The 13,187-nt window shown below is 24.6% G+C and overlaps 2 protein-coding genes across 2 annotated transcripts; one reads left to right on the top strand and one right to left on the bottom strand.

Annotated features, from left to right (window-relative positions):
* Positions 1-377: 377 nt before the first annotated feature.
* PmUG01_14036100 (conserved Plasmodium protein, unknown function) lies at positions 378-5,543 on the bottom strand (the record flags this gene model as incomplete). The annotated part of the gene is made up of 12 exons (XM_029007921.1): positions 378-692; positions 971-1,052; positions 1,155-1,210; positions 1,373-1,458; positions 1,558-1,638; positions 1,814-1,979; positions 2,121-2,246; positions 2,407-2,553; positions 2,700-2,770; positions 2,957-3,037; positions 3,220-3,282; positions 3,476-5,543. 12 exons carry the CDS (start codon positions 5,541-5,543, stop codon positions 378-380), a joined length of 3,342 nt encoding a protein of 1,113 aa, XP_028864262.1.
* Positions 5,544-9,230: 3,687 nt separating this feature from the next.
* On the top strand, positions 9,231-11,777 carry PmUG01_14036000 (N2,N2-dimethylguanosine tRNA methyltransferase, putative; the record flags this gene model as incomplete). The annotated part of the gene is made up of 1 exon (XM_029007920.1): positions 9,231-11,777. The coding sequence occupies one exon, from the start codon at positions 9,231-9,233 to the stop codon at positions 11,775-11,777; it is 2,547 nt and encodes an 848-aa protein (XP_028864261.1).
* Positions 11,778-13,187: the final 1,410 nt, after the last annotated feature.

The following is a 13,187-nucleotide window of genomic DNA, read 5'->3' as shown; positions in this document are numbered from 1 at the left end:
TACGAAAAAATGTATTAATTTTTCCAGAATTGTGCAAGCAGTGAGGGTATAATAACATCTCAATGTAATTTTCAAGTACTAGAAAGAGAGAACGCTCTCTAAATTTAAAATCCGTGTGATAATATATTCCTATTTAAGCAATTATTCATTACAATATAATAATTAAATGGAGTTTATTATAAAAATATATCTTTTTTTTTTTTTTTTCTTTTTAAATAGTATCATTTAAAGAAACCGTATTTAGTGCAAAATAAACTTCATCCATTCCAACCCTTTAAAATTAAAGATTTCATTTTAGTTTCGCTTGTATTATGTAAACGCACATGTTTTAAGTTTTTCTCCATTTTAAAAATATTTTTTCCTTAATTTTTTTCACTTTATTTTTTGGCTCTTTTGTTACTAGTCAACGAACTACTTGACAATAATTTTTGAACATTCGGCTCATCTTTTTTCTGTGTTGTTTCTTCCTTTTTCAGGTTTTCCACAACTGCTAATTTTTCCTGGTTTGTTTTTTCTTTTTTTTTTATTTTTTCTTCTTTTTTTAAGTTTTCTTTGACCATCTTCTTTTGTCTTTTTACTTCTTCCATTTTTTGAGTTATTAAATTTAATTTCCTTTTTCGTATGTCATATATTTTGCTTAACAGCTCCTCGTTTTTAAATAATTTTACACCCTCTTCTGAGGCCATCCATTTCTGAAATTGAAGAGGGGGAGGAATAGGAAGAATGATATCAAATAATAAGCAATGAACAGTAAACATTGAATAATAAATAGAGAACATTAAACAGTGAACAGTAAATGGCGAATAATTTAAAGTGAATGAGAAAGAGCACAAGTAGTTATGTATGAAACACATCTGTTATTAGCGGAAGTTAAAAAACATCCTGGCATTCAAATTATATGTTTGAAGCTACATGACCGTACACGTGCAGACATAAATGCGTGATAATATGTACACTCAGTGTTATTTACTTTTCTATTATCTTCGCATTTCTTATACATCAAATAAATCTTGAACTTTCTCTCGGTATCTGCTTTTGTTAGGTGCTCATTCCTATAACAAATAAGTACAAGTAGGTGCAAATTAAAACAAATTAACACACACGCGTAATATTTCTGTAAAGAAGTAAGCAAAAAATATAATTGTTTATCTGACTTAAGTTTAAACTGATCAACGAGCACATCCTTTTTTGTTACTTTTCCATGAGAATGCTTAGCGAAAAAAAAAAAAAAAAAAAAAAAAATTAATAGGAAAATATGTGTACAAAAGAATGCTGCAGTTATATATGTACTATAACATGAAATATTGAAAAATTGTACTTTGGCATATATACAGTACAATATGAAAAAAATAATAAATTTGAACATTCTAACTTTTATTAATTTCTTAATATCATATTTATCCAAAGTATTTTTTGGATTGTTCCTTTCAGAGAGGTATTTAAACGGATTGTTGTCCTCTGTTAATTGGGAGAAAAAAAAAATTTCATATATATATAAACGTGAGAAAAAGAAATATCATCAAAATAAATAATAAAAATAAATATAGTTGTAATTACTTCCCCACGACATATACTGACACCCGTAAATGTTTTCTTTACATATCAAATTAAACTCTTTCCATGTATTTTTATCAATTACTGAAAAAATGGTGAGAAAAAAAAAAAAAAATTAAATTACTATATTATAATATAAAAGGAAAAAAGAAACATAAATAGCAGTTTATTCCTTCATTTTCATGTTCTTTTTAATTTTCATTTTTCGTCCTTTTGTTATGTATATGTTTTCTCTCTTTTCCATTTTAGCTGTATATACTGTTGTAATTTCGTTTAAGATTTCCCTCAAAAGTCCATTCCCAATTAAAGACAGAAAAAAAATAAATGTCCTGACTAGTTGGTACAGTAATAGGTGTAATTTCGATATCTCTATTTATTTCGTTATCTGGAACGATAAACATGTCTTGTGAACTTCCATCACTTTCCTGTGATAATTAAAAGTTTATTGACATTTTGTCGGTTATTTTTTTACATATGCAAAGAATGCAGACATGTGCGAATATATATACATGCACAAATGAACATGTACTTGTATGTACAAGTTAATTTCCTTTTCCATTTCATACGGTTTCATTTTCTTCATTTTCCGTTGTTAAATCGATAGTTTCGAATTTTTCATAATATTCTTCATTTGTGTCATTTTCATACATCATATCATCATGATAATAAAAGGGAAGTACATTTATGTTGTCCTACATTTCAAAAAAAAAAAAAAAAAAAAAAGCATATAATAATTTTAAAAACTCTATGAATTCATATCATTGGGTATATATAATTATGTGTACGTATATGTATACAGATAATAAAACGTTGTTATTAAAGAATATGGTGTGAGTTGGAAAAAAATGTTACATCCAAAATTTTATGCACTAGCAAGGACATATAAGGTCTGGTCCATGAATTGTCGTAAAAAAAAAAACTCCTTATATAATCTGAATTTTTTAACTTAATATAAAATTCATTATCTTCCCAAAGTTTCGATCTTACACCTTTTTCATTCTTCAATTGAAGGAAAAGGGGAATAAAAAAAAAAATATTTTTTCATAAAATTGAAAAGAAAATGAAATAAAAGAAGGATGAGCAAAAAAATGTAATAATTATTAACAATAGTCAAAACGATAAAAAAAAATTTATAAAATACTTACTTGTGTAATTATTTTACTTCCGTCAAGACTATCTACCAATGGGATTTCTTCAAAAAATTCTTTATTTTCCACTACACAAAAGGATAAATAAATATTCACGAGTTTTCAATATGTGTTAATCCGCACTTATTTTAACATTAATAATGCACCCAAAAAGAATAAATAATTACACATATGTTTTTTTACGTATATGTCCATGTGCATGTATATGTTTTATATATATCTGTTAAAGAGAAACATTTTCAACTTTAGTATACCGTATACTCTGAAATAATCTACGACTGTCCTCTTATGACTTTCGCACAAATTTACATAATCAGCGAGCAATTTTTGCTTGTCTAAGAGTAAAAAGAGAAATATACAAATAAATAAAAATTATCAAAATTATGCAAATGTACACTTGTACATTTATGAGCTCAATCACTTGTGCAGTTGTGCGCACATATATAATGGGGTCACCGTGCTGCCCTGCAAATTCCCCTTTCTCACTTTTACATAGCTATCATTTTGTTAATTATACCAATTTCTGAGCTGCTCTGAAATATATGATATGACACGTTAACATCCCTTCTGTCGCATGTAACTGACGAAAAAGAAGTAGTTCATGGGTTATATTGGTGTATGCACACGTTAGAGCACATATACACGTACATACAAGTATACACTCATACATACATACATATATATATATATATATATATATATATATATATATATATATATATATATATATATGAACAATAATTTGATGCGTAAACAAATGCAAGAGATCATACAGATAGGTAACTGGTTTTGGGCTTCCAACAGTTTGTCCTTCAATCCTTCATTAAAATTAAGAACATTCACAATTGGGTATTTAAAATACTGTTCGGGATTTTTATTTGGATTTGCAGTGTGACTTTTTTTGAGGGTTAACCAAGAAAGTATAAGATTTTGTTGTTTCGGTTTTTTTTCTTCCATTTTATTTTGTGCTATATAGCTGTCTAACTTAACAATATTTGATGTTTTTTTCTCTTCTAGGTATTTGGCATCTTCAACTTTTTTTTTTTTTTCTTCTTGTTTCTTTATTTCCATTTTTCTTTTTATAATTTTTTTTTTTTCAATAAGTATCCTTTTGCACCTTTTCTCGGATTCCAAATACTGTTTCTTTTTTAATTCATTTAAATAATCATATATCTTTATAATATTTTGTAGATCTTTAGTTATAATAAAATTTCTTAATTTAATTAATGTTTTATATATTTTGCTCATATTACTTCGAAATTCTTTAAAATATTTAAATATTTCTTTATAATAAGATGGAAATATGTCATAGTTATCATTTTCCCAAACCCATAAGCATTCTTTTTCGTTATTCTCATTTTTACTTATATTTACTTGTTTCATGTTATCCCCTAAATTTTTTCGACTTACTAAAATTGGTATACTCGAATATAGATCTTCTTTACTGATGGAAATGTTATAACTTTTTTTTTCCTTCTCCGCATCATCGGAGTAGCAATCTTCATCCGAAAAATTGTCCAGGGAAAGGTTGGTGCTATGATTGTTATGATTATTGTTGTCGTTGCTGCTGTTATGGTTGTCGTTGCTGCTGTTATGGTTGTCGTTGCTGCTGTTATGGTTGTCGTTGCTGCTGTTATGGTTGTCGTTGCTGCTGTTATGATTGTCGTTGTTATCATTACTGCTAATGTTGATATTGTCAATGTTATCATTACTCCTACTGTTGATGTGAATGTTAATGCTATCATCATTAGCGATACTCCCTGTTATACATTTTTTATTATCTTCTCCTGTATTAACTAAGCATTCCTTGCTAACGTTATTTTCTTCATTGTTCTTTTCCTTTTTTTCCGAAATACTGTCGTTTATTAAAAAATTTGTACACCCTACAGTTCTATTAATATTACAATTAACCATTTTAACAGGAAACATTTCAAATATTAATTCATCATTATTTAAAACATAATACAGGATATCAACTAACTGTGATAAATTATAGAATGATCCCTCACATAGGAATCTTATAATATACTTTTCGTTGGTCGTAAGTTTTACAGAATTAAACATAAGACTGGACTTTTCTATTGAGTTCAGCTTTTCATCATTTTCACTTTCGTTATACGCAATGCTTTTGATTTTATTAATTCTTTTAACATTGTTAAGTATATTATAACAGGGTAATTGAAAATTTAGTATATTTTCAATTTCCAAGTTAATCGTTGGCAAGAATTCTATCCACTTATTCATCTGTTCATTATCTTCTTCAGAGATTATTTGAATATTACTACTACTTTGTGTTTTTATAATTTTTGAAAGACTCTTTTTTTTTAATTCATTATCATTTTTATTTATTCCAGGACTAGCTGAACTATTTGTTGAACTATCTAAAACAATATATAAATCATTTTTATTTGAATTAAGTTCGTCGTCTTTGTCTACATTCTTGTATATGCTTGTCTCATCATCCCCTTTATTACTGTCCTTAAAGTTTGCATTGGAACTTTCTATTCTATTTGTTTTTTTCGTTTTATCCTTATCCCTTGCGTTTTTCTGTATATGATGGTCTGTTCTTCCTTTTTCTATTTTTTTTTGAGTTTTTTTTTTGGGGAGGGTTTCGGTGACCTCTAGAGAAACATTTTTACTATTATCTTTACTTAATTTTTTTTTTTTCCCATTTTCTACTGTATTATCAACGATATCCGTGTTAATAGAGCAGCACTTATCAAATTCAATTTCTTCATCAAAGCATAAAACAGGTCGTCCACTTAAAATTCTCTCTTTAATGTCGTTTGTATTTTTCTTTCCTTTTTTTTCATTTGGTTTTTTTTTAACCGTATTTTCCATTCTAAATTTTATTATTATTATTTTTTATTTTTTTTTGCTTAATAAAATTTTTTTTTTTTTTCTTTTTCGTGCTTTTCTAAATTTTATAAAAAATGAAATTAGGATATTTTCGATTTAAATAGAAAATTGAAATCATCTCATTACGGTGAAATAAATATTTACACACAAAAACCATTATGAGCGAGCGCATATAAATATGCGTACTTGTACACACCTGTATACTTACATATATATATATATATATATATATCTACATATGTACTTATGTATATGTGTACGTATACAAAAAATATACAGTCATTTAAATATACTTAAGGTGTGTTTAATTAAAATATATTTAAAAAAAGAAAAAAAGAAAAAAAAAGGCCATTTAGCACTTTTTCTTTTAATAACTTTATATAAAATTCTTTATTATTTTCACAAAAGAAAACTACTTATGCTCCTTTAATTATATGTATCCCAGAAAATTATAATTTTTTTCCTTTTAATGATTTACTCTTTTATCCTTTTGGTATTTTTTTTTTTTTTTTATATTTTCATTTTATCAGTGAAAAAAAAAGCATGAATTGACTTTAAGTGTTATAATATTTAATCTAGAATCACCATAAAGCGCTTTTCTTAACTTTTTTATATATTATAATTTTTTTTTTTCTTTACATATATATTATGCTTACAATGCATACCTATTATTTTTATTTTTTTTTTTTTTGTGTATTTTGCATGAAGCATTTTCCGAATAATTATTAGAGATGCTTTTAAGAACATCATAAAAAAAAATGTATTGTTACACTTTTTTTTTTTTTTTAAGATAATTGCCCTCTCTTACTAATTTCTAAATCTTACTATATATATATATGTATGGATAGCAAGCAATTATTTTGTCTTGAAAATAATAGTACATTATTGAGCTTTTACAGTACATCAGGTTAATTTTTTTTTTAAAAAGAGAAAAATATATGTTATACTTACTATCTTTCATAATTCTTTATTAATTAGAAAATAAGTATTTACATTATTTTAATCAAATAACACGTTATATAGTATGACATAATATGGTATAAAAATAAATTAATAAAAATGACTTTTGTGTACAATACGTTAAAATTTCCTTGCACATGTACACATATATATATATTAATTTTAAAAAAGGAAAGAGTGTTTATATCCTGTTAGACAGCACAACATGATATTTTCCTTTATTTAAAAAAAAGAAAAAAAAAAGCATGCACACAGTTTTGAACATAAAGCTATTATACTATTTCTTTGTCATTATTTAATTTCTTTTTTCTTCCTTTTATGGTATACCAAACAATAAAAAATTATGAATTGGCAAAATTGTATTAGATATAAAATTCATAATGAGTTTCACCTCTCATTTCTGAAGTATCTTTCTTTATATGCTTGAAAAACAGGTGAACACCTATACATGCACACGTATATATATATAATACATTGTATGCATACAAATCTAACTACTACTTTTTGTTTTATTATTGCTTAAAACTTTTTTCATCATTTTACAATTGTATATTAAATTTGGTGTTTTGAGCTTTCTTTGCGTTTTCATCGTAGAGTATTTTTTGTCACTTTGTTTAAAAAATAAAAAAAAAATTTGAAAATTTTGTACTGTAATAAATTATTATATTGTTTGTACATGCGTACAATGAAAAATCCAGAAGTAACACCCTCTTTTTGCAAATATAAGCCTACATGTATACATGTAAACTGTATATACATTAATATATACATATATTTACAATTGCAATATTTTTCATATTTTTGTTGTAATAAAAAGATATAATGACTTATAGTATAATAATACATTTAAAATTTTCAGCATGTTCTTTAATTATATATATATAATACGAGACTTTCTTTTAATATAATATATATATATATATATGCGGTTGAATTAAAGGGCATAATACAATTTTTATAAAAAATACCTTCGGGTTTTTTACCCTAAATATTGACAGGTGCAATATATAAAGGGGGGAGTTCCGTTTTCTTTTTTTTTTTTACATATATATTTCTTTTTTTTTTTTTAATATTACTTTGCTTATTACTTTTTTACTCAAATATAGTATACGATAATAATACCTTTTTTATTATATTTTGATGCATTTATTTTGTATTTATTTCCTGAATAAATTCAAAAGAATGGATTTAAAAAATTATTTCTTGGCGTATATTTTATTAATGGGGAAACAATATTTAATGTAAAATTTCTTTTTTTTTTCATATTCCTTTTCGTTGTATACTTACTATTTATGGTCTTCATAAAACGTTGCAAATTATTTTTATAATTTAGTTTGTATGTAAACACAAATAATTTTTATTTGGAAATAAAAAACAACTGTAATTATAAAAATAATTGAAAATTATATATACATATATATAATATATATATATATGTATATATTGAAATTAAAATAAAAATAAAACTATATATATAATAAAAAAGCAAGAGTAATATTAAAACGTTAAAAAAAAATATATAATATATATATATACATCTATAAAATATTAAAAATAACACTCAAAAAAAATATTATTAAAAAGCTATCACAAATTAGCAAAAAATATAATATTTAAAAATAAAGCTATATTTAACATAAATAACAGAAATTTTACATCAAGTATTATCTTAAAATAAACACAAGAAGAAAAATTATCGAGGAAAAATTATAAAAAAATGATAATGAGAAACAATAAAAATAACGGCATAAAAAGTACCAAGGGAAAAATAACTTAATATAAAAAGATTAAGATGCGACAAAACAAAAAAAAAAATGACCACAATAAAGTAACATCTCATTAAAAATACATATTGATATATTTAAAAAAATGAAAGAATAATTAAATTTTACCATATTTTTAAACAGTGTTCATTTATATGAACATTTAAAAAAAATAAAAAAAAAGCCAATATTATTATTTCCCTTGTAAGAAATTAAAAGTATTATAATATGTGAATTAATAATAATTATTATATATATATATATATATATATATACATACATATATATATATGTATGCGTTTCACCCATCTAAAAATTTAGCCAATATTTTGAGTACTTTTTATACAATGTTATCTTAATACTTATTTCATATTATATATATATATATGTATATTTTTTGTTTTTTTTCTCTTAAAAGCAAAGGTGTAGTAGGTATTGAGGAACAAAATGCTTTTCCCCAAAATTAATTAACATAATGTTATATACATATATATAACACATATGTACCTTTAAAACACATGCATTTTTTCAAAATATATACATCCTCCATATTTATAATGCAAATTTATATTACGTATTTAAAACACTTATTTATGGTACGCATCTGAAATGCGTATTTTTAGTACGTATTTGAAACACATATTTACAGTACGACACACATAAGTTCATATTTATAGTTCGTGTTTATAATTTAAGTGTTTAATACTTGCACATACAAAATATATATATTTATAGTACGTATGTATAGAACATTATTACAGTACGACTCTACAATACATTTATTATATAGTGTGTTTGCTTTATACATATACTCATGTATATATGTTGTACGTAACTACGGAGTTATTTTCGTTGTTGTGCATAGATAGCTCATATTTATAGCACACATTTTACGTAAATTTTTACTGAAAAAAAAAAAAAAAAAAAAATTTAGCACAGATAAAAAATGATAGGGATTGGTAATGAAAGAGGAAAAAATGAGAAGCGAAAAAGAAAGTTTATAGAAGAAAATAAAAAAATATTTTACAGAAAAGGTAATGGAAGCAATAAAAAGAATGAGACGGAAAATAAATTCGAGGAAGGAGAAGTAGGAGGGGCATACTACAATGAAGATAATAAATATATATTTGAAGGCAGTGTGAAAATAAAAAACAAGAATAAACACCTTTTTTATAATAAGGCACAAGTATATAATCGGGATATGAGTATAATTTTAATAAAAGCATTGGAAATCTATTTAAAAAATAAAAATAAGGACAATGGAAAAACACTATTCAGAGGATTTAATGTTATTGAATTGTTAAGTGCAAGCGGAATAAGAAGCATAAGATATGTGAAAGAATTAAGGGAAACGATAAATCATATAATAACAAACGATATTGACAAATATGCTTGTAAGCAAATAAGAAGAAATTTTAAAAGAAATAACATAAATAAAGATAAATACACAATTCTATGCAACGATGCTAATAGTGTTATGAATATATTAAACATTGATAATATATATACAAAGAAAAGGAACAATAAGAAATTGGATATAGGTTTCACTTATATTAATAACATAATTAATTATAATAGTTATTTCAAACAAGCGTTAAAATTTTTAAAATTTTTAACATATTACAACAGAGTAAAAAGCAATAATAATGAGAGTAAAGAAGACATACAAGATAGTGACTCCACCGCATTTTCAAATAACGATGATGTTAATACTAAAATAGATTTAATAGAAGATGAATCGGACCAGTATGACGAAACCAACTATAATAGCTTGACGCATTGTAGTGATAGGGATGATGCTATTAGTGGAAATGAATCAGCAAAAAAAGAATTGAACGAGCATAAAACTGTTGAGGGGGACGATGTGCACCAAGATGTGGAATCAGTAGATGTAGAAGCTCAAAATGGAGAACAAAACAGAAAGGTACACAACGAAAGGATGCATAACGAAGGGATGCATAATGAAGGAATACAAAACCATTATGGAAAGGAAAATATTAGTGAAAGCACTCTTGATGATTTAATTAAAAAAAGCAAATTAATGGAAAAATATATATTCGATATAATAGATATAGATCCATATGGATCATCAATAGAATATCTTGAAAGTTGCTTAAAATATGGTAGAAGTAATTTTTTTATTTTAATAACAAATACAGATATGAGGATATTGAATGGAAAGTTTCCAGACGTATCCTTTTATAAGTATAATAGTATGATATTTAGTAAAAAAGTAAACTACAATAATGAATACAGTATAAGAGTCTTATTTTATAAAATAAAAACAATTGCTTCTAAATATAAAAAGTGTATTATTCCCTTTTTATCTCTCAATATTTACTTTTATATTCGTATATTGATACAAGTATTGGATGATGCTTTACAAACAAAGGACCTTTGCATTGATAGTGGCTTAGTGTACCAGTGCACCAATTGTTCTAGCTTTTACATTAACCCTTTAGCATCTAAAAAAGATGTAAATGTGTCTGTAACAGATAACAACAACAATGATAATAATGATAATAATAATAATAATAACTCAAAAAGAAGGAAAAAAAATAAAAAGAAATATTCTTTTCCTAATGGTAATCGTGATCTTTTAGAAAATGGAAGTGAAAATAAGAAGGAAAAACTTTTGAACACTGAATTTTGTAAACAGGTTGAAATTGTTAGGAATGGTGAGAATACAGAAAATGCACAGAATTTCGAAAAAGTGGAAAAGGTAGAAAATGGTGGAGAAGCAACGGAAAATGCAAAGAGTACGATAATTGGATATAAATACAAAAGTAGCAAATTACAAATATCGAATAAATGTGAAGAATGCGGAGGGGATATACTAATAGGTGGACCTATATATATAGGAAAATTACATAATGCTGATTTTATACTCACATGTATATCATTATTAGAGAATTTAGAGGAGTATAATTTAAATACAATAAAAACAAGAGATAGGATATTAATAAATTTTAGATGTTTAAAACAAGAAATAAATATACCATTATATTATAATATGCCAGCTTTATTTAGAAATTTTAAAATATGCTCATTTTCCAGAAAATTACTGGTTAATGCATTGGTCAATTTGAATTATGAAGTTTCTTATTTTCACAAGGATCCGGATAGTGTAAAAACGAATGCACCTAACAACGTTTTTATGGATATATTCCGCGCTATTATATATAAAATTAATTCGAAAAAAAGAAGCTTTAATTCTGTCGATGGAAAAAACGATGAATTAGATGGAATAAACAACAAAAATTGTAAAGAAGGGAATGAAAATACACAGAAAAAAGTGTATTCTATAAATACTATTAAAGATGAAAAATTAAAGAAAAAGTTATTAACATATGAATTTTTTAAAAAAAATTCTTCATTTGATAACATTAATATTTCGAATTATAAAAAAGATAAAACCCACCTTAAATTATTTACTATAGAAAACCCTGAGCCTTTTTGGGGACCAATGAAAAAACATTTTGAAAGAAATTAATAACTTAGCCTTGTACGAATTTGAGTACAGTATGGACATGTGCGCATATTGATATATGCCTATTTTGACACACGTTTTCTTAACCTCTTTTGTATATTTTATAAATGTTCATATGCATGTATGTTTGTATGCATGTATGTATGTGTATGCATGTATGTTTGTATGCATGTATGTATGTGTATGCATGTATGTTTGTATGCATATATGTATGTACCTATGCATGCATTATGTATTTATATGTATGTTTTTTGTTCTTTTTATGTGTTTATTATTCGATTGTACATTAGTAAAATTTCGCATTTTAGCAATTTGTATACATATATTTCCAAATATGTTTATATGTATTTCTAAATATGTTTACATGTATTTCTAAATATGTTTTTATGTATTTCTAAGTATGTTTACATATGCTTCTAAATATGTTTATATGTATTTCTAAGTATGTTTACATATGCTTCTAAATATGTTTATATGTATTTCTAAATATGTTTACATGTATTTCTAAATATGTTTACATGTATTTCTAAATATGTTTATATATATTTCTAAATATGTTTTTATGTATTTCTAAATATGTTTATACATCTTGTTTATTATTTGAAATTAACTCAACTCTTTATAGCTCATTAATGTCATTAATTCCTTTTGAAAATTAACGCTTTCCAATTATTTGTGAAACTCATATATGTATATAAATGCAGACTGTTGTACACATATGATACTTCTATGTTTTAAACTAAGCGGTTAGGAACTGCTTAATAACCCATAGGAAACCATGTTCTCAACATATAATTCTTTGTCAATAGCTTTTTTCTTTTTTTGAAATATTTTAAAATATTTTAATTTAAATTGCATATATATATGCAAAATGAACTATAAGAACTCTTGAAAAAAATAAGTAAATGAATATAATGAATTTCTTTCTGTCGTAGAAATATGAAAAAGACATATTTTGCGCCTTATAAATGACAGATTAATAAAACGTATACATGATAAAGAAAAAAAAAAAAAAATAGGCATCTCTTATAATTAAAGATGAGATACTACATTATATTCATATATTTAAATATGATAAAATAAAGCTAAAATATTAAACAGATAAACGATGTAAACCTTTAAAAATACAAAATAAGTTTTCCTAGGTTACATGAATTCACAAATGGAAAATGAAGAAAATTTTGTCTTTTGTATACTACTGTATTCTACAGAAAAAAAAAAAAAAAAAAAACAAACAAAACAAAACGAAAGATAGTACAAAATGTGATAGCATAACGATTCTGGGGAAAAAAGGAATGATTAAACTTGTTAATATAGAAATAGAGAAAGCGACTCATTTCTCTTCAATATAGAATTCATACGCATATAAGTGTAAAAGCACATATGAATGTAAAAAATTTGTCGAAAAAAAAA

The sequence above is a fragment of the Plasmodium malariae genome (genome assembly GCF_900090045.1).
Source record: "Plasmodium malariae genome assembly, chromosome: 14".
Taxonomy (NCBI): domain Eukaryota; phylum Apicomplexa; class Aconoidasida; order Haemosporida; family Plasmodiidae; genus Plasmodium; species Plasmodium malariae.
Note: the sequence above shows the minus strand (reverse complement) of the source record. Positions and strands in the feature narration are given on the sequence as shown.